This window comes from Dipodomys ordii, unplaced genomic scaffold, assembly GCF_000151885.1.
Source record: "Dipodomys ordii isolate 6190 unplaced genomic scaffold, Dord_2.0 Scaffold57, whole genome shotgun sequence".
NCBI classification, from domain to species: Eukaryota; Metazoa; Chordata; class Mammalia; order Rodentia; family Heteromyidae; genus Dipodomys; species Dipodomys ordii.
In genome coordinates, this window is record NW_012267273.1 from 13,259,045 (window position 1) to 13,281,202 (window position 22,158).

The window sequence follows — 22,158 nt, forward strand, 5'->3', positions numbered from 1 at the left end:
GAGGCTGCAATGCTTGGTAAGAAATGTATGCATTATCTTGCCCATGTAATTGTAACCCCTCTGTACAGTATGTTCACAAATAAAATAAAATTTAAAAAAAAAAGAAAAAGTCCTTTAAAACATTAAAAACCAATGTTTAGGGAATATAATTGGGTTTCATTCCCTTCTATTTTTCTTGGAGGACAGTTCACTCAATACCAACACTAAATTTAAGTGTGTAATTGACATCCTATGTGTAACTGTACCAAATTCTTTATTTAAAAAAATAAATTATCATTAGGTAGTTGTACAAAAGGGTTTCAATTCAACATGTTGGTTTCCAGTATTTTTTCTTTCTTTCGCTCTTTCTTCCTTTCTTTCTTTCGCTCTTTCTTTTGCCCTTTCTTTCTCTCTCTCTCTCTTTCTTTCTTTCTGTTAGTTGTAGGGCTTGAACTCTAGACACTGTCCCTGAATTATTTTGTTCAAGGATAGTAGTGCTCTACCACTTTAAGCCACAGCTCCACTTTTGGTGTTTGCATGGTTAATTCAAGATAAGAGTCTCATGGGGACTTTTCTGCCTTGGCTGGCTTTGAACCATGATCCTCAGATCTCAGCCTTCTGAGTAGCTAGGATTACAGGCATGATCCACCAGTGCCCCGCTCCAATATCTTTAAATTATATAAAGAAGTCATGACTTCTAACTTCAAATCTTAAAGTACCTCCCATTGAGGCTTATAATAGATGGCAAAATCAGAACTCAATAAATATTCTGAATGACTAGAATTTGGTCCCTAATTCCCCATCAGTACAAGTTTTAGGTATTTTGACAAAGAGTAATTGTGAATTATCACCCTAGCAAATTACTAATCACATAAGGCATATATATATATGTATATATATACCCACCATTCATTTATTTTAGAAGTCATTCATTAATTACTTCATTATTTTATTGCTCATTCTTCCACAGAGATGGTCATTAAGTTGTCAACTTTCTTCCTATGGCTTGACACCAGAAAATTATAGCTTTGGAGTTTTAGCATTAAGTCTCACTGCTCTTACTTGAGTCCAGTTCTTTGGGCTCAAGGTGATGATAAGATTACAAGTGTGTACCATACAACCAGCACAAATTTTTCCATGGAAGGAAAAGTTGACCACACAAATTGAGAGTACAATGCTAGCAAGACCATGTCCCCATGCTGTCCAAGTTCCAACCCTTGCTTACTTCCATGACTATTATATCCCTTCTTCCTTGCCTCTGGCTGTGATAATATGCAGATTGGCAGTTATGAAGGTCTGCTACCACCTTGTATACTTGATGATCAGGGGCTTAAAACACAAATCATACCCATCAATCACTAGAGGATAAGGAATCACTCCTGTGCTGAAGTAGTGTCCAAGGGCTCTGGAGTGGTAGCGGGATGCCCCAGAACTAGGATTTTGGACATACTGGACCTTATTTGGATTTGGCTGGTTAGTTGACTGCTAGGCTAGCATTGCATCCATCCCATCTCAACCAATTCTTACAAGGATCCTGACATTAAAAGGAAAAAATGAACACACTTCTCACACTTGGTAAGAACTTTATTCTGGAGTAGCATTCCTCCCACGATTATGTTTCTGACTCCTCTGAGATCACCAAACATGTGTTGTAGTAAGATTTCATTGAAATGTATGATGAAGTCGGCATCAGTGGCTCATGCCTATAATCCTAGCTACTCAGGAGGCTGAGATTGGAGGATTGTGGCTCAAAGCCAGTCCAGCAGGAAAGTCCATGAGACTCTTATCTCCAATTAATCACAGACAAAAGCCCTTAGTGGTGCTGTGGCTCAAGTGGCAAAGTGCTAGCCTTGAGCAAAAGGAGGTCAGGGACAGTGCCGGGGGCCTGAGTTGAAACCCCAGGACCAGAAAGGAAAAAAAAGAAAAGAAATGAAGATGGATTTTCACTCCCTCAAATTCCCTTTAGCCTAGCAAATATTTGCTATTCATGGCCTAGTATGCTGCATGCAGCAAAGCCAATATTCATGGACGGGAGCCCTGGACTTGTGATGTCCTTGAACTCTCCAGTCTCAAAGAGTGATTATAAAGACAGGTTATATCAAAGCCATTATGAACCTCAGTAGCTCCCCGGACAGAGCACAAGTGTCAGAAAAATATAGTCAGAACAGTAGAGCTAATTCTGCATGGAGTAAAGATCTGAAGACATGGGACATGGGCAGATAGCTGTGTTTCTTGGTGCCATTTCCTAAAGGGCAGTTGGAAGTCTGGTGGAAACTCTGGTGACCACAGTTATGTGATGGAAGCCAGGAAAGGTGACCTGTAAAACTCTGCACCTATCCAACTACAGCAGGTCCACCCTTTCCCCCAAATAAACTGGGAATGGCTTTATGGGGAAGGGGCTGCAGGAGCTGCTGTGATTCCACCCATTCTGATTGGAATACAATATTCTGGCTACACCCTCTACCTTTCATGTATCGCTGACCAATAGGATTCATGAGGCCACCCCCACACTCCCCACTGCCTAGTAGCACTGGTATCCTTTCTATTGGCTTACACCACTACCAGCAGTTGAGGGAGGTAGAGATGTGGAATGGTGAGAGACTGAATCGAGGTGATTTGGGGGCTAAATAGGAAGTAGATGTAGTTGGTGGTGATTGGAAAATAGAGGTGATTTCAGAGAGCCTGGGAATGTGCCCCACCTACTTTCCCCATCTCAGTGCTGGGATGTCTGAGCAAACAAGACAAAAAAAAAAGCTGCAGGAAAGAAACTACTGCAAGAATAACAGCAGGAGAATTGTCCTGATGGACCTGCAGAATCCAAGAAAAAGAAGAACACTAAAAAGGGAGGGAATCCCAAGACAAATACCACTGGGGACTGTAATTCAGCTGAGGGTGCAGCCAAAGACCACGCAAACCCTGAGCCTCCCCCATCTTTGGGCACAGTCAGCTCTGTCAGGGTCAAGAGTGTCACAGGTCCTAGTAACACTCAGGATCTAGAGAGGCACTACCAACACCTGGTGCTTGCCCTGGACTCCAGCAGAACTGAAACCAGCAGCTCTGCAGTAAAATCAAACAACTGAAGCAGGAAAAGAAAGACCTGCAGGATCAACAGGGCAAATAGAATGAGAAGATGGCCTTTGTGCAGAAGGCACTGAAAACAGATCTGGAGCTCCACAAGCTATCAGTACAAAAAATTCAATTTACAATCTGCCCTGGTCCACATGCAGCAGGTGGCCAATGAAAAAGAACTGGAGTATGAAGGTCTTTCCAGCTGCCTGCAGGCTTCACAACCATGCACCACAGAGCTAGAGATGATATTATCTGCAGTCTTCACCACACAGAATGAGACAGACAATCTAGAACTCATTAAAGCCCTGAATAACATAAAGCTGCAGCTCCAGAGAAAGACCAGAAGCTATGAGGATCTGGAGGAAGAGAACACCAAGCTGCAGGAAAGGCTAAAAGTGCTCTTGATACAGAAGGGTGACATAAAGATCAAAATTCATGAGTTAAAATGAATACTAGAAGAACGGGCAGAGTTGGAAAGGCAGCTAGACAGCATGAAAGAGTTGATGACAACATTAAAGTTGGAGGGTAGAGAGCTCCACATGGCAGGAGAAGGTCCAACAGCTCTTTGAGCAGTGAGACAACTGAGAGAAGAAAAAGAACAAGGGTGAGGCAGATGCTGGACCTGGAGACTAACTTGGTGGAGCTGAGAAAGCAGCTGTCAGAGCTGCTGCCCCTGCAGCTTCCTGCAGAGCCATTTCAGGCTGAGCAGCAGCTGCATGTCCAGGCCCATCAGATGCAGAAGGAGCTCAAGAACCTGAAGGAACAACTTCACAGTCAGCTACAGGAAAACCAGAGCCTTGGTCCAGAACTTGGAGCAGCAGCAGCAGCTGCTGATACTGGAGAAGAAGGCCATGGAATGGGATTAGCATGCCAAGGATTGGCACAAGATCTTTGAGACAATGGAGAGGGAACATGAGACCAAGAGGTGTACACTCGTGTGCAACTGAGAGCTGAAAGATCAGCTGGCTCAGCTGCAGGATGCCCTCCAGGGGCTGACCAGTGAGAAGAGGGATCTTGCCAGTATCCTGCACTCAGAGCAGCAGGTGAAGACACATCTGCAGGAGAAGCTGGGCCAGCTAGAGGAGAAGTTAGAAGATGGAAAGAGATGGCTGAGTAAAGAGCCAAGTGGCTTAGAATCTGCAGGAGCTGTATGACCAGTGTCTGGCCCAGCTGCAGGAGCTCAGACCCACCTGTTAATAGCACATGGCCACCAATCAGTAGCTGACCTCAGATAAGGAAGCCCTGCATTAGCACCAACTGAGGCAGACCCAGCTGCTGGAGCAGGTAAAGGAGGAGCACAGGCAGACCAAGTTGGGGGACCAGACTGTACCTCAAAAGTTGCAAGACATATTGAAGTGCTTGGCAGCAACAAGACTTCAGAATGAGCAGCCCCAGGCCCAGCTGAGGTTCCTGGGTTTCCTTAGAGAAGGTGAAAGAATGAGCAACGAAGAAGAAAAGGGTGAGGAGGCAACTCCCCCTGATGTAACTGTCCCAGAGGACATAGACAAACCATGTGGGATTTTTACCTTGAAGTGCTAGCAGTGGCTGAATCAAAGAAAGAGAAGCTCAGCCAGCAGCTGCAGGAGCAACAGGCCTGCTGCAGGTGCCTGGTCAACCTGGCAGCCCAGTGTCAGAGAAAGCTGTAGCGCCAGGCCCTTTTCCCCAAAAGCTGGAACCATAGCATGTCTGGGGACAAGAAACAGGACACACAGGTCTCCAAGAAGAAGCTGAAAATCTGCTTTGTCCATGACCTGCCCAACAAGGTGGACTGCCAGAATCAAGTAGATGACCTCCAACATGGATGCAGCCAGCTGTGAGAACACATCAGCACCACTGAAGAGTCCATATAAAGAACAGATGGCAATCATGCATGAGCTCTATCAGGAGAAAGATGAGTTTGTCAACCAGCTCTTCCAGGAGAAGAGGGAGGAGCTGCAGTTGCACATTGTGGGTGAAGGCACAGAGTGCCAGGACAAGATGTTGGCAGCCACCCAGACCCCAGCTGCTGAAGCCACTTGAGACCCACTTGAGACCTGTCAGGCTCTGTGAAGATGGAAGTTATGGAGGAGGAGCAAGGTTTTGAAGAGATGCAACTTGAAGACAAAGTGGAGTCTTCCTAAGGAGAGGGTAGGGTGCCTTGCCCCCTGGACAGTCCTACCACAGAGCGGATGGTGCTGCTGCTGCCCAAGATGCAGCACCACCAAGAGGTTGCAGGCTTGGGTAATCAGCCCTCCTTCTTTTTCTTCTATAGGCTGATGCAAATGACGAGTTGAAGATAATTATTATCTAAAGACCCAGCAGCCACTGCCTAGAAAAACGAACTCCTGTCCTCTTGAATGTACTTTGGGACATGGCAGCTAGGTGGCATTCTCTCAAACACCCTTCAAATGGGGAATGGGAAATGAGCAGGCTAGAAAGGGCAGAGGCTGTTAAGAAATGACCCAAACTCTAGGGATACCTAATAGTTCGTTGGTTGCTAGCAAAAAGGCCCACATGATGTGTAAATTCTTTACAAAGAGTAAATTCTTTACAAAGAAAGATGGCATAGTTTCCTATTAGCATGTTGTATTTGTGTTATTAATTTATAAATTACATCCATATTAGTATATTCATTATTTTCTGATGTATTTTTATGCTGATTTATGGAGTTGTTTTCATAATTCTTTACATTTTTAAAGGAAAATTTATATTTCCTCAAATGAGTTATTTCATTATTTAACATTATATGTTGGTGCATTTGTACATTAAAAAAAATCATACCCTGTACCAGCAACACTGAATTTTCATGTTTGTATTTGTATATTATTTTAATATACTACAATGGTAGTATACTGAGGTGAAAAGACAGTACAAACCATGAAAAAGAAGAAAACGTTATTAAACTTGACAGTCTGGAAAAAAGAAACAATAGAACAAATGGAGATGCCCTGTAGTGGAAAAAGATACACCAAAGAAGTGCAGGTAGTGCAGAATAATACAATATGCAATTTTGCAGCATCTATAATGAATGAAGTGTTCAAGTGATAAATGTGGAATATTGTTTATTGAATCAAAATATTAAAAAAATAGAAATCTCACAGATCTGAGCTTGTCACTTCTTCAGTTACAATTGCCTACAGAATAAATGCAGACTTCAAAATATGATCACAACCGACATTTCCAACATTCACCTCTTTTCCTTGCAATGCCCTGAAAATGCAAACCAGCTGTTTCTCATACCTGGCCCATGCTTTTCTGTTCTCTGGCTTTTTTGTTTTGTTTTGGTTTTTGTGCTGTTTTGTGCAGGCTTAGTGCTTTTACTTGGAACCTGGTTTGCTTGCTTGGCTTTTTTTCGCTCAAAGCGGGCACGCTACCGCTTAAGTTAGACCTCCACTTTCTGGCTAGTTGGAGGTAAGAGTCTCATGGACTTTCCTGCCTGGGTTGGTTTTGAAATCCTGATCCTCACATCTCAGCTAGGATTATAGGTGTGATCAATGAGCGCCTTGCTGCTGCTGCTGCTTCTTTTTCTTCTTCTTTTTTTTTTTGTAATTGAGTAATCAAGAGGTCTTGAACTCTGTGCTTGGGCGCTCTCCTTCAGCTCTTCAGCTCAAGGCTAGTGCTCTGTCGCTTGAGACACAGAGCCACTTCCGGTTTTCTGGTAGTTTATTGGAGTTAAGAGTCTCACGGATTTTCCTGCCGGGGCTGGCTTTGAACCGCCATCCTCAGATCTCAGCCTCTGGAGCAGCTAGGATTACAGGCATGAGCCACTGGCGCCCCGCATGACATCATTTTTGAAAGTGAGTTTAGGTATTCTGTATGTTCAGTTCAGTTAATGCATTTGTATCATTTTCCACATGTAGTATTGCAGACACTTCAGAAAGACCGGCTGGGAAAAATAGAGCCGTATGTTTTGATATGACTTTCTAGTTTTTTCTCATGAATCATGAGGTAATTAAGAGTTTGTTGTAGTGCAAATCTAATATGCTAACCCAGCACAGATAATAGGATCCAGATCAGAATGAGTTTAGACAAAAATCTCTCAAGTGAGGAGTTGCATTTAGGGGTTTCTCCACTTTTGTCCTAAATGTCCAAAACGTGTTCACCTTTATCTTTCCTGAGCTTTCCTCATTCTGGCCTTTTCTTGTGCTTGGGTCTTTATTTTTCCCTCTTCTAGTCTCGGATGCCTTTCAAACACTCTTCTGTGTTAGTTGGGTTTGTAACATCCTGGACCAAGCTAACCATTTTGAGCAGGATCCGCAAAAGCAGACCAGGATCAGATCCCAATTATTATTGATATAAAGAGAAGGACTTTGGATCAACAAAGGCAAAATGAACAAGAAAAACACATCCGTTTGTGTTCAATATAGTGGGAGAGGGTTCCAATTTGGGCGGCTGTCTGGCCAAGCCTAAAAGGGGCTCCTCAGAAGAGGAGCCTTAACCTGCAAGATGGAGACGTGTGTGTGTGTGTGTGTGTGTGTGTGTGTTTGCTTTTTTTCGGTCGTGGGACTTGAACTCTGGGCTTGGGCGCTGTCCTGCACTCTTCAGCTCAAGGCAAGGGCTGCACCGCCTGAGCCACAGAACAACTTCTGGCTTTCTAGTGGTTTATTGGAGATAAGAGTCTCACGGACTTTTCTGCCCGGGCTGGCTTTGAACCGCGATCCTCAGATCTCAGCCTCCTCAGTAGCTAGGATTACAGGCGTGAGAGACTTGTTTTTATTTTATTTTTTATTTTTTTTCATATCCAACTCTTTTATTTTATTTTATTTTTTTGGTCGGTCGTGGGACTTTAACTCTGGGCCTGGGCGCTGTCCCTCAGCTCTTCAGCTCAAGGCGAGCGCTCTACCACTTGATCTACAGCGCCACTTCCGGTTTTCTGGTGGTTTATTGGAGATAGGAGTCTCACGGTCTCTCCTGCCCGGGCTGGCTTTGAACCGCGATCCTCAGATCTCAGCCTCCTAAGTAGCTAGAATTACAGGCGTGAGTCACCAGCGCCCGGCTTTTATTTTATTTTTTTACAGTGAAAGCAGGGGTTATACTGTGGGGTGTTTTTAAATGAGCAATTTCTCACATTGCAACAAATTATCCAGTCTGGGCAAAGGAAGGAGAAACCTTACTAGTAAGACAGGACAAGGGGTTGGTGGGTTCTAGACAGAATCATTAGTCTCTCTGGAATCTCCATACCTCCCTACCATCTCCCCCATTCTCCCACTAACCCCCCACATTTCCCTCCCTTCCTCCCCTCCCCCCAGTCCTTCCCTCATTCTCTTTCCATGCTAAATGACTACTCTTTAGGTCAGGCTAGGAGAAAAGAATCAATGCTGAAACTGCGGCAAGGTCGGGACCTTGCAAAGATCGGAGAGCACCGATAATGGAAAAGCCTCCAGTGCTGGACCCTCGGGCGGCAGAGGAGACCCGGGGGGAGGCCGGGCCCACGAGACCCGCAGGCGGACGCCACGCAGGCAGGCGGGCTACGAAGACGGACACAGCCTCGGGAAGCGCCGGGCCCCAGGCCTGCAGCGCTGGGATATGGAGGGTGGGACCGATAAGGCGGGAACTCTCAGACGAGAGGACTGAGGGACAACCAGTTCGCCCAATAACATGCTTCACAAAGGGCCAGGCTGGCCAATGAGGAGGCTGTTGGGGCCGGGTGGGGCCGGGCCGAGGCTGGGGCTGGGCGAACCGCTGGCTTACAGCCACCGGGGCCTCCAGCGGGGAATCTTGGCGTGGTGGAGCCGCCGCTCGAGCTGCCGAGTCCTGCGAGCCGAGTGCGGTGCGGACCCGGGCCCAGCGGCGCGGGGCCGGTGCACCCAGAGGACGATGGCAGCGTCCGCCCGACTCGGGGCGTTGATGGCAACCTCGCACCGCAGGCGCTGGCTGTGCTCGGGGCTTGTGGCGGCGCTCTGGCTGTGTGAGTGATGCCAGGGCGGGGGCTCCCGGTGTCTCGCACGCGTCCGTTGCGGGGTCCTTCGGCTCAGAGCGTGCCGGGGTACCGCGGCGGGGAGGGGGCGCGGCCTGCGCCTCGCGGAGCGGGGCGGAGAAGCCCGGCCCCGGGGGAGTGCGGCTCGCGGCGAGCCTCTTTCTGCTCTTGGGGTGCGGGGCGGGGGTCCCGGCCTGGCTCCCTCTTGGGGCGTGTGCGGGGAGCGGGTCCGGTGCGCGGCCGCGGCTCCTCTGCGCTGACGGCGCTGGCGCCGGGTCGCCGGGAATTCTGGCGCTCTCCTTTGGGAGGTGGCGGAAGGTTGCAGGATTTTCTTTTGTGAAGCCCTTTGTTGCTTTATTTCCTCGTTTCAAGCCCTTGCTATGCCCTACCTTGTAAGCTCTATTTCAGATGCGTTCACATCTCCTCCCCTCCCCCTCAGTATCCCTGATGGAAGAGTTCTGGAATCCTATTTGTCTCATCTTAGGTCTACAAAAAGCACCAAGTGGTTGTTCAGGTTCCTCCTGGATTAGAAAAGTGAAGAGCTAGAAATACCAGTGAGATGACTTGGCTTAATAGAATTTAGTCAAATCCGTATAATTCAGACGCGATCACCAGAATTTGGCAAGACATAGAACATTTCAAAAGCGTAGGTTTAATTTTTAAAAGCTTACCCTCACTTTCCCCTCTTACTTATGTGTAAGGTATGGGTAAATCGACGGGAATTGACTCTATTTACATGTCTGCTGCGGGACTTTGTGGGTGTATGTTGTTCCAAGTAAAGTACTTGTTGCTGTCTTAGAAGTTGGTTAAGTAATGGTTATAAAGAGGGTCAACTCCTAAGAAATCACGGGCATTATTTTTCTTTCATTTTTATTGTTTGGCCAAATGCCAGTTCTATCATAGGATCTGAATATGGCTTTACTCAGTAATTTCCATCATGGAAAAGTCCTTGGTTTTAGTCTTTGGAACCAGGAAAATAAATGAAGTTCTGTTGGATTACCAACGATTCCATTTAACCAGTGAATCCAGGGGTCACAAAGTCTCAATGTGAAAATCCCCCCACCCTACAGGGGTTGACAGATAGTATATATATGAGCAGATCTATTCTGTTAATATGGTTTTGTTTTGTTTTGTGGGTTTTTTTGTTTTGTTTTTTGGTCAGTCTTGTGGCTTGGGCTACGTCCCAGAGCTCTTCAGCTCAAGGCGAGCACTCTATCGCTTGAGTCGCTGGGTCACTTCCCGGTTTTCTAGTGGTTCATTGGAGATAATGAGATAATGGAGATAATGCCGTGACTGGCTTTCCTCAGATCTCAGCCTCCTGAGTAGCTAGGATTACAGGCATAAGTCACCAGCCCCCTTCTTAATATCTCTTTTGAAAAGGTTAATAGTATGCTGTTTTTTAATAACTTTGTTTTGGTAGAGGAGGTGATGGTTATATTTGTGTTAAGATTTCTGATCAACTGTAGCTTTAAGCTATTTTGTACTTGTGTTTCAAGCCTAATCACGTGTGTAAAGTCATACATGGTGGTGGAGAAAGCAGGGTGATTTCATTTTCTCTTGGGGTGTTAAAAAGAGCAGAGTGGAGAAAGTTGATTCCATTTTATGGAATGAAGTGTTGTCCAATTCTGGGCTAAATAAAACCAGTTAAGATCCCTTTTTGGGGCTGGAGTCATAACTTTAGACAGTTACTATTTGTGAAGCCCTGGGTTCCATCCGTAGGACTGCCAAAAAAAAGAAGCCAAGTACAGGAGGCTCACTCCTGGAATCCTAGCTATGTAGGAAGGTGAGATCTGAGAATCTCAGTTCAAAGCCAGCCTGGGCAGGAAAGTCCATGAGACTCATATCTCTGCTAACTATCAAAAAAGCCAGAAGTGGAGCTGTGGCTCAAGTGGTAGAGCACTAGCCTTGTGTAAGAGAAGCTTAGGGATAGTGCCCTCAGGCCCTGAGTTCAAGCCCAGGACTGGACACACACAAAAAAGGAAAGAATGAGTTTGTTTCTTGACCAACATAAAAAATAGCAGACCTGAAAAGTATTATTGAAAAGATGACCAGAATTTTAGCCAGGTACACACTGTACATATATATCTCTTCAGTTATACCTCTTCAGATATTTAGAAGTCAGCAGCTTATGTTGTTGGTTAATTTTAGAAAATGATTAAATGTTTCTTCTTGGCAAATTGCTTTATCCCGGTTGTGGGTACTGTTCATGAGACTTCATCTTTTTATTTTATATATTTGTTTATATTTTATATTGTAAAGATACTGTACAGAGGGGTTACAGTTAATGAGTAAGGTAATGAGTACATTTCCTCTTGAGCGTTGTTGCCCCTCCTTTTTTCCCCCCTACCATCCCTTCCTTCCCCACCTCCCCAACTCCTCCATCGCCCTCCTCTCCTCCCCAAGACACATAGTGTCTTGTTAGACTTCATCTTTTACATGGGCTGGGGTTGTGGTTGGAGGAGTAAAGCATCTGTCTAGCAAATACTACCAAGACAATAAAAGACAATAAAAGTTCTTGTTTATATAAAAGCTTGATTACTTTTTTTTTGAGATGGATTCTTACTGTGTTACCTAGGCTAGTTTTGAATTCTTAGACTCAGTCTTTTTGCCTCAGCCTCATAGCTAGCTGGGACTTGACTAAAGGACTCCAGCCATGCCTTCATGGAGAAAAGGTATTAAACTCAATTCAGAGAGTTATTCAGCAAGTATTTATCAAATACCCTTAAAAAAATGTGAGTGCAGTGTTAAACTCAGGATCTTGTACTCTTACTTGGCTTTCTTGTTTAATGAACCACCTCCAGTCTGTAATTTTGCTGGTTAATTGGAGATGAGTCCCTCAAACTTTTCTGCCTGGACTGATCATGATCCTCCAGGTCTCAGCCTCCTGAAAATCTGGGCTTACAGGCCCATGCCACCTGAGCCAGGCTCATACATTTTAAGGGTTGTGCATGTGGCTATTCAAGGAAGGATAGTCTCAATCCTCAAGTAACTTAAAATTAAATGAGAGAAACACTGTGTGATAAATCCTGTGTTAGTGGTAAAGCTGTATCCCCAGCTCAAGACAACTTTTATTACAGGTGCGTCATGAAGGAAGGTACAAACTCAGATAAAAGTTCTAGCTATGCTGATAAAGGGGTGTTTAAATTGAGTAGGCATTTGGGGGAATGAAATCATATAGTTTGGTATAGTATAATAGGGAGGTGATGGGAAATGAGGCAGGAGATCCACCCAGATGTGCTAGCTTGCCAAGGGTCTTGTCAACCACTAAGTGATGGATGGTTATAGTGGTGGGGTGATCATAAGAACTCACGGGGATCATGATGAGGAGGAGGATGATGATGATGATGATGACGACGACACCTCCATGAAAGCAGCAGAGAGAAAGCATACTCATGAGCTAGTGAGAAAGAAATTTGATAGGGCTTGGAAACTGACTTGACCTGTGATTGAGTGGGATGCTGCTAGTAGCTCATACCTATAATCCTAGCTAGGCAGAGGCTGATGCTGAGATCTAAGGATGATGATTTCAAGCCAGCCCCAGCAGGACTATCCCTGAGACTTTTTTTTTTTTTGGTCGGTCGTGGGGCTTGAACTCTGGGCCTGGGCGCTGTCCCTCAGCTCTTCAGCTCAAAGCGAGCGCTCTACCACTTGAGCTACAGCGCCACTTCCGGTTTTCTGGTGGTTTATTGGAGATAGGAGTCTCACGGTCTCTCCTGCCCGGGCTGGCTTTGAACCGCGATCCTCAGATCTCAGCCTCCTGAGTAGCTAGGATTACAGGCGTGAGCCACCAGCGCCCGGCGTCCCTGAGACTCTTATCTCCAGTTAACCACCACCAAAATGCTAAAAGTGGAGCGGTGGCTCAAGTGGTAGAGCTCTAGCCTTGAGTGAAAAAAACTAAGGGGTAGTACCCAGGCTCCAAGTTCAAGCCCCACTACTGGCACACACACAGACACACAAAGGAGGTGGCTAAGATGACCCATGAGTTTGGGGTGTGGGAAGCTGCAAGTTTTGGAACGTGGGTTTTCACAGATAAAGAATATGGGGGGGCGGGAATAAAAATCTTGAGCAAAGAAGACGGCAGAAGTTCATTGGGATATTACAGATGTTGGTGATAAATCTAAGTGGAGATTTGGAAGACAGTAGAGTAAATGCTTCTAGAAATAAGAAGAAAGTTGTGATTGGAAATACAACTTGTGTGACCAATAGTTAAAGCTTGAAATGCTTGTGTGAAATCAAGAGAAACAACCTAATAAAGAGGTGCTAACAAGAGGGAAACCAGGAGAGTATGTTTAAAAACAAACAACCAAAGGAGAATTAAAAAATTTTTTTGCTTGAATTCAGGGCTTTGAACTTCCTTTTTTTTTCTCAGCTAGTGCTCTACCATTTGAGCCACATTTCTAGCCCTGTTTTTTGCTGTTTGTTTTGGAGATGGACTTCCTTGGTTGGCTTCAAAACACAGTCTTAATTTCTTGAGTTCCTAGGATTATAGTCATCAGCTGCCAGCATCCAGTTTAGGGTCTCTGCAGTTTTTGATGCTTTTGACCAGATTTGAGCTTGAGATACTTTCTCTGCAGATGAAAGGTCTCAAATCTTCTTGTCAGTTTTCTGTCTCATTTTTTGATTGGTTGTGATAGTCTAATAAAATTTTAAGAAGCTGGGGCTGTAGCTCAGTGGTAGAGTACTTGTCTTGGTTACCAGCACTACAAAAACAACTTAAGTTATAAAAGAAAAAAATGTTAAATATTTATGTTTTATATGTCCTGTGTGAGATTTTCTACTACTTTTATTCCAAAATATTCACTAGGCTTTGATAATGCCACACAAAGACAGCTATTAAGTGAAAGGTATTTTGTTAAATTGTTTGTTAAATCATTTTCTCAGCCTTTTTATTCAACTAAATGAACACATACTGGGTACCAGGCTCTGTTTTATATACAGATACATCAGGGAGCCTAGATTTTAGTGGGAGGTTTCAGACAGGATGTACATACTCAAATAAATAATGAATACCAAAGGAGAGATTAAATTCCTGGCAAGTCACCACTTTTAAAAAGATGATTTCACCAGAATGTATTTTAAATATACATTTTTATTTTAAAGATACTGTACAGTTACATGAGCAAGGTAATGAATCCAATTCTTTTTGAGCATTGTTACCCACCTCCTTTGTTTTCCCCCTATCATCCCTTTGCTCCCCACCTCCCTACCTCCCCCCTCCCCCAAGTTGTAAAGTTTTCAACATAGTGTCTTGTATATCTCATTGTTACAATGGGTCATCCTGTATCCTTATTTCAGCATTTTTTTAATTTCTCTTCCCCTCCCCAAATTAGAAAAATGTATATACAAAATGCAAGACACCAGAATCAAATACAGTGACAACAGGGGTTGTACCATGGGGGAAGAACATACAAAGAAACAAAAAAATCACATAGCACAATGTAAGTACATTAAAAAGAACAACAAGAAAGATAAAATCTCTTGTGTCCCTATCTTGGGGTTCATTTCGTTTAGGATCAGGTTATATGGTCATATGTATATATATGTACATATGTCATAGCTTTTGACCTCTTCAGCTTGTCCTAGACATATACTAGTTAGTTATTGCACATAAAGGGAAACTATGGGACCTATGTTTCTTTGGGTCTGGCTTACTTCACTTAATATAATTTTTTCCAAGTCTTTCCATTTTCTAACAAATGGGGCGGTGTCATTCTTTCTGATGGAGGCATAGAATTCCATTGTCTATATACCACATTTTCTTGATCCATTCATCTATGATCCAGCAATCCCACTTTTAATCATTTACCCAAATGATCACAAACAAGGCCATACTAGAGCTACCAGCACAACTATGTTTATTGCAGTAATTAAAAAAATCATTTATTTGCATTACAAAATGTTTTCAACTTACAAAGAGTACAGTATAGGACTCCATTAAAGACTGATCTTTCCTATTGGATTTCAAAAATATGACTTAATTGGGAGGGACAAAAACCACACTTTGTCAGAGATATTGCTGGCTCTCATCCATCTAGTAAATGCATCTTTGCTTGCTCAATATTTCTTTCCATCCTTACTGAGGCTAATTTAATTCAGCCACGATCACAATCCTAGGTGATTAGAACTTTCTAACTTGAGCCAAGAGTTCTGGTTTAGTTATCTTTTGCCTGAGAGTTTGAATTTTCCACATAGGGCATGCATCTCATGTGTACCTCAACCTTGAACAGATTTCAGTCTTGCTCTTTAAGACCACTGCTGCCATTTTAAAAGGAGAATAAAATTGTTTGTTTTGATACAGATTTCATACCAAACCAGCTATCCATACCCCTTCCTCACAGGGAATTTAATTATTAGAAGAACTAGAAGTAGGTGTCATATGGCTCAGATTCTAGGTCTCTAGCTGGTGAGATGGGAAAGGCTTCATGCCTTGAGTGATGTCTTTCTTCCTTTTCTTACCTTGCCAAGTACTTGACATTTACAGCACCCTGGAGTCCAGACAAAAGCCCTTGGAATTTTGACTGCAATAACTAGGCAAGGGTCAGTTGGTTTTGAGACCATTCATAGTGCCTAAGTTGAGAAATTATCATTTCCTCTTGGGACTTTTATAGTTTTGCCCTTTAAACCCTTTACTTATTTCATTGCTATTTTTATTTTATTTACTTCCAATTTTTCCATGAGACCTTTTTCTAAGTTGATTTCATTGATTCTCTTTCAGTAATTTTTAGATTTAGATTTACATTTATTTTTCTTTTGAAACTCAGTTTCAGTGACAACTTTGATATATTGTCTAGGCTTGTAGCTTGAATGGTTTTCTAGCACTGGCAACACACTGTGTCCATTCTTTAGATTTTAACTCACAGATATTAGATTGTAGAATGTTTGTAGGTCCTATGTATTCGTATATGAAACTGCCCCAACTGAATGGAATCCACAGCTTTTGGTCATGAGTTCAAGCCTCAATATCAGCATATACATCCCCCCCCCAAAAAAAAGTCACATAGCTAACATGGTAGATTTGGGACTCCAAAGCACATATTTACAACCATTCTGCTCTGCTATAGACATTATCCTTCAGAGTTTAATCATTGTTTAGAAAGTTTCTAGAATGTCTCAAGTATTTCACAGAGAGGCTTTTTAGATGTCCTGAGGCCTCTTTGTGGCCATGTTGCTTGGGTCAAGGTCCCTGATGAATCATGAAGAGATGAGTTATTACCATGCTGAACCCATCTTTACACATGGTGCAGAATCTGCCATCCAGTGTTTTGGCAGCTCTTTGGGGTTTTTAGCTCCTTTTCACTCTGACTTCCCCTTCTACCTAGAACACAGCATAAATTCATTTGACTGAGTGTCAGACACTACAACCAGTTCTGAATAGTTTTGTATCCTTTCCTCATCAGGAGTAATTACATGTAGACCAAATCATGAATCTGGACTTTTCTTCTCTTGAGATGAGTTCTTCCCATCAGGCTGTTCAGTCTGCCTTCAATTAGGTTCCTGGTGTGTTTTGTACTATAGGATGTTCAAACAGGCCCAGGAAATCCAAACCAGAAATACTCACTCACACTCTCTCCTTTCCATGGCTACTCCACATGGCACAGAGTCCCAAGCCTTGCTGCCTGCCACAGGCAGGAGGTCCAGACCTGTTTGTTAATGAGTGGGAAATTGGGGTCTTGATTATTTCCAGCTATTAGGAATTTATTTTTTTTTTGTTTCCAGTAGCTGCAAGTTTTGATGAACCTTAATGAGGCTTGCTCAATTTTGTATAATAGAGGAATCAGTGACTGTATTAATCCAGAGGTAATACTAGTTTGCAATCAGATTCAGCGATCTGGAGTTCAAGTCAGAAAGTGCATAGGAGGTAATATTCTCACTCTCATTTCACTAAATGTTCCACAGCCTCCCATCTTCATAATCTATAATCTCAAAGGCTCTGAAAACCAAAAGCTTTTTCCTTTAGTTTTTGATACAGACATACTTTTTTCTAAAGTTGAATTTAACATTTTTTGGCCGTCCTGGGGTTTGATCTCTGGGCTTTGTACTTGCTAGTCAGTTGCTCTACCACTTGAGCCATGCGCTTTTTCTAGATGTCTTACCTCGAGGGACTTTAAAGGACACTCCAGATCCACCCTTATAGTATTTTTCACAGTGCTATCTGATTTCTGCCTCCTATTTGACACTTGGTTACAGATGCCCTGATAGAGCTAAACGAACTAACTTGGTTCAGGCCTTATCTTTCTGGTTTATTTTCCTTGACATTGGTGCCTACTTTATTTCCTTTGTCCTTGTGACTTTGCTCCTAGTCTTCTCTCTGACCTTCTATCTTCCTTCTGAACATTTCTCTAGGTATTTCTCTGCCTGTGCCAAACTCTAATTTTCCTCAGAAAGATCTGCCCTCATTCTAAGGCTAGTTTCACCATGTATTCATCTTTGGTAATCCCATCCATTTTTGTTACAATTACAGTATACCTCAAACAACTCAGACATTTAATAAGTATTTGTTGGATGAATGATGATTTGCAAATATATCCCCAGTGATCTGAATTGTAAACTGACCATTGCTTACCATAGGTCACAGAGCGATTTAAATGTCCAGAAGCACTTCAAAGTCTTGTTTTCCAAACTCAGTTCCATATAGTTCACCTCTTTGAATTCTGCCTCTACCTCCAGTCTGCCACAGATTATTCTCATTTCATGATGTCTCTTTAATATTACCCATTCACTTAAACCCAAAAGTTGAGTGTTATCCTAGAATCCTTTCTTTCCCTCATTCCACCTCCTTAGGTTTAATCAGCTGCCAGTAATGTTTGCTTTCTGTTTCTGAATTTGCTCCCTCCTTTCCATTGGGCTAGAACAAATACCAGCCATTTTAAGTATGTATCACTTCAGAAGCCTCCAAAATGGTTTCTCTAATGCTACTCATGTTCCCTTCGGATCTGCCCTGCCTCTGTTTCCAGAGGGATCTCTAATGGACAGGCATAATTGGGCCATGCTTCTGCTGAGATCTTCCATCCTCCCTATTATCCTTAGGATAATGTATTAGCCTTTAATTGTTATAAAAAATAATCTGAAATAAAGAATTTAAAAGCAGGAAGGATTTATTGGTTCATGGTTTTAGAAGTTTTAGTTCATGGTTGGTTTCTTCCATAGCTTTGGCCTGAGGTAGTAAGGAAAAGCCTCTTGGTAAAGAGCATGTGATAGGCTAGAGCTGCTCACCACATGACAACTAGAAAGCAAAAAGGAGGGAGAAAGGGGGGGAAAGAAGAATGGCCAAAGGGGAGGTGGGGGGAAGTTGGTCAGACACAAGGTAGTTTTCAGAGGTATGCCCCTCTCCCACACCTTCTTCCAAGCATGTCCTACCTCTTACCACTTCCCAATAATGCCATCAAATTATGAATCTATCAAGGGATAAATCCATTGATGAATTCAGAGCTCTCATGAGCCAATCACTTTCCAGAAGCCTCACATCTATGCACTGCTGCATTGGAAACCAGGCCTTCAACACAGAAGCCTCTTTTTAGGGGTGGGAGACCACTTTATATTCAAACTACAACAGCTCAACTCAGGTCCTTGGATTGATTTATGTTCTGCCATCATCTGCCAGTCTTTCTTACCTATCACTGATTTTGTTGTTGTTGTAGTTTCTCTGCATGATGTGTTGCTTTAAGTCTCCTTAATTGTGCATATCTCTCTTCTGATTCCTCTTCTGCTTTTTATCTGGCTAACTGCTGTTTAGCTTTTCCATCTGGAATCTTCTCTCTATCCTGTCCCCAGGCAAGACCAATACCCTCCTGCCTAGCTTTGCCTACATTTTATCTAAACTTGCATGCTTATAAATATGATTATCTTCCAAATGCAGGGGAGACATGTCTTGTTATTGAATCTTTAATTGAACTCTACATGTCAGCAGTAAACACTGGAGCAGAATGAATGACAATGGGAAAGCAGTACTCCAAGGCTTAGGAATCTCGAGCTCCAGGAGCAGTGGGTAATCAGCTTTGTGGTTTACACACTGGATTTGACAGTGATATTTGTAAAAAAAAAAAAAAATATATATATATATATATGGCTTCACAGGCATGTAGAACTAGAGAAACACAAGTTCCAACACTCAAAAAGTTCCTATAACAAATTTGGGTTTTAATGCCCTGCAATTGTCTTGAAGGTCCACATAATTTTCTCTCCCAATTTGCATTTTGGATGTGAAGTCTGATGAGACAGTGGAGTTTACACAGGGTATTAGAGCCTTGGTTCAAGGGGAAGTTGTCACCTCCTGCTTCCTAGGGGTGGAGTTGTGGTCCTCTGTTTTTCATCCCTTGGTTGTCCCTGCCCTATGACTACTGCCTTTCCCTGGGGTAAGCAATCAAATTGCATCAGCAAGAGAGACCAGTGTTCCACTGTTGCCTTTGCTTCTTCAAGTGGTGGGGGTAGGGAATCATGTGGGCCCAGAATGAGTTTGAAAAAGATCAGAGTCAGGTGTGCATCTCAGGTATCTTGAGTTGAATGAGATGATGCTCATTCCTGTGAGACTGGTGTCACCATAGCAGGTTGGTAGACAACTTGGCAAAGGTCTCTCCCCATCCAAGTACCAAGCACTCTTCTTATTCCCGGCTTGAGCTCTGAACATGATGTATTTGTAGACTACATAATTGGATGACTGGTTGCAACTTCTGGACAACAATCTTATTGCTTATGCTTATGTGGTCTTGAGCCAAGGATATGAGTATTTTATTCTAGAACAAGGGCTACTGTTGCTTTTGCAGGATATCCTACTGTCTGTTTGCCTCTGTTGTGGATGAGACTGTAAAATGTTTGAGGGAGGGCTGATTTGGTACTTCCATTTTTACAATAGACTCAAACTGCTCTGTGTTATGTCTGTCAAGAATTGAGATCTGCCATTTTAGGTTTTTGTTTTTTTTTTAATTTAAGACAAGATCTCATGTAATCCATCCTGTCCTGGAATTTGCAATGTGCCTGCCAAAAAGTCTCCTTCTGCTGCAGTTATGGCATAGGCCACCATACCTGCCCATAGATTCCCCTTGGATAGTCAACAGACTTCATTAGCAGACAACATTACTGCAACACTTTGAAAAACAATTTTTCTAAGGAGCCTTGTTAAGGGAAGAGACATTGATAAAAGATTGTTGAAGAGATACACAGTATATTTCTTTCTGTAGCTGCTTCTCATTTTATTCTTGATTTGGCATTGGCTTCTTATACAATTGATTGCTATGAAGTTCTGCTGCAGTATCAGCTTTTGGGGGGGATACATCATACTTTCTCTTGGCTTTTTTGCTCATGGCTGATACTACTAAGTAAGCCGCACCTCTAATTTTGTTTTTTTTGCTGGTATTTGGAGATAAGACTGTCTCAGTTTGCCTGCCTGGAATGGTTTGGAGCCAAGATTCTCAGATCTCAAACCTCATGAGTAGCTAAGATTATAGGCATGAGTCACCAGTGCCTGGCTCAACATTAGCATTTTATTTATTTATTTATTTCTTGTCAGTCATGGGGCTTGAACTCTGGGCTTGGGCACTGTCCCTCAGCTCTTCAGCTCAAGGCGAGCACTCTACGGTTTGAGCCACAGTGCCACTTCCGGTTTTCTAGTGGTTTATTGGAGATAGAGTCTCATGGACTTTCCTGCCCGCGCTATCTTTGAACCATGATCCTCAGATCTCAGCCTCCTGAGTAGCTAGGATTACAGGCGTGAGCCACCAGCGCCAGGTATTATTAGCATTTTTTTTGAGAGATGTGAGGAGAACCTGCTTTATAAAACTCACTATTGCTCTAGGATGCTCTTGGGGACATGTCCCTGAGTAAAATAACCACAGGAGAAATATCTGCTAGACACACAGGCCAGGAAAAGCTTTGTTATTGTCAGTGTATTTCCTGCATATCTGGGTTCTATTTCTTTACTTCTAATATTCATTAATCTTTTGTTGTAATTTATATTGTCCCTGATTTTATATATTTATTTATAGAAGAACATATCAACTTTATATAACTAGGCAAAGTGTAAAATTAAAGATGCTTTTCGTTTCTGATAGCCATGATATATTGTTCCATTTTTCCATTGGTTGTAGTCCTGGTTAACTTACCTTCTCATTTCGTGCCTCTTTGTGAAGAATTGCTGCATATTGCTTTAGAACCACATTGTCAATCTCTAGGAAAGTAGAGCTCATGTGGGTGGACAGGGAAGTCTTACTATCCTCTGCTTGTGCCACTGCTGATTCTACAGTCCCCACCATGACTAAATGCAGCTGAGCAGCTTAATGCTGCTGTGTGCTATGGGGCGTACAGGGGAAGACTGAGCAGTGCTTAGGTCCTTTAAGTGCTGTAAGTCCATTTGAAGAGATAACTAATGTATGTGAAGTAAATGGGACCAAAAATTTTAGACTCATTACTAATGCAGTACTTGTTCTGAGAAAGGAGGAGCTAATGTCTATCTTGATAATACCTTTCTTTGTCCAGAAGTACTGTGTCATACAAAAATACCTTAACTGTTCTTGTAGCTGCGTATTTATTCAAATATGTAGAGCTTATCCTAGGCCAGATTGTTATTTTAACCCTTTTGCAATATTAGCTCATTTCAACCTTATACTAATTTTATGAAGTTCCCTAAGTAGAAAATGCCTTAATCTGAAATGTTTGGGACAAGAAGCCTTTTCATATTTTTTGGACTTTGGAATATTTACATAGATATAATGAGATATCTTGGGGGTGGGACCCAAGTTTAGACATAGTTCATTTATGTAATTAGTATGAAAGTAATTACATAATAATTTCAGTGTGTCTGTATTTTGACTGTGATCAACCACATGAGGTCAGGTGTGAAATTTACCACTTGTTGTATCATGTTGCTACTTGAGAAGCTTTGTATTTTAGCCTTTTAGATTAGAGATGCTCACCTTGAGTTAGAATAAACTTTTAGTAGCAGAAACTGTTGCCTATCTTCCAGTGTTGCCCGGTACTTCTTTTGCATGAACTCAGGGCTAGGGCACTGTCCTTGAGCTTTTGTGTTCAAGGCTAGTGCTCTATCACTTTGAGCCATAGCTCCACTTCCAGTTTCCTGGGTAGTTAATTGGAGACATATTTATAAGATGATTTCTTTGTTACTTTGTGTGTCCCTCCCCCACAGTATAACCCCTGTTTTCACTGTATTTGATGTTGGTATAATTTGTGGAGGGGAAGGGAAAAAACAAATTGTTTAAATAGGG

General features: G+C 42.7%; 1 protein-coding gene across 1 annotated transcript in view; it reads left to right on the forward strand.

The window, feature by feature from the left end:
* The first annotated feature begins 8,743 nt into the window (after window positions 1–8,743).
* The window catches only part of Mpzl1 (myelin protein zero-like 1), a 53,022-nt gene continuing 39,607 nt past the window's right edge, over window positions 8,744–22,158 (forward strand). Inside the window, exon 1 of the mRNA XM_013021756.1 lies at window positions 8,744–8,935. Within this exon, the coding sequence (XP_012877210.1) occupies window positions 8,845–8,935 (91 nt within the window). The 5' untranslated portion in view covers window positions 8,744–8,844. The remainder of the gene's footprint in view (window positions 8,936–22,158) is intronic.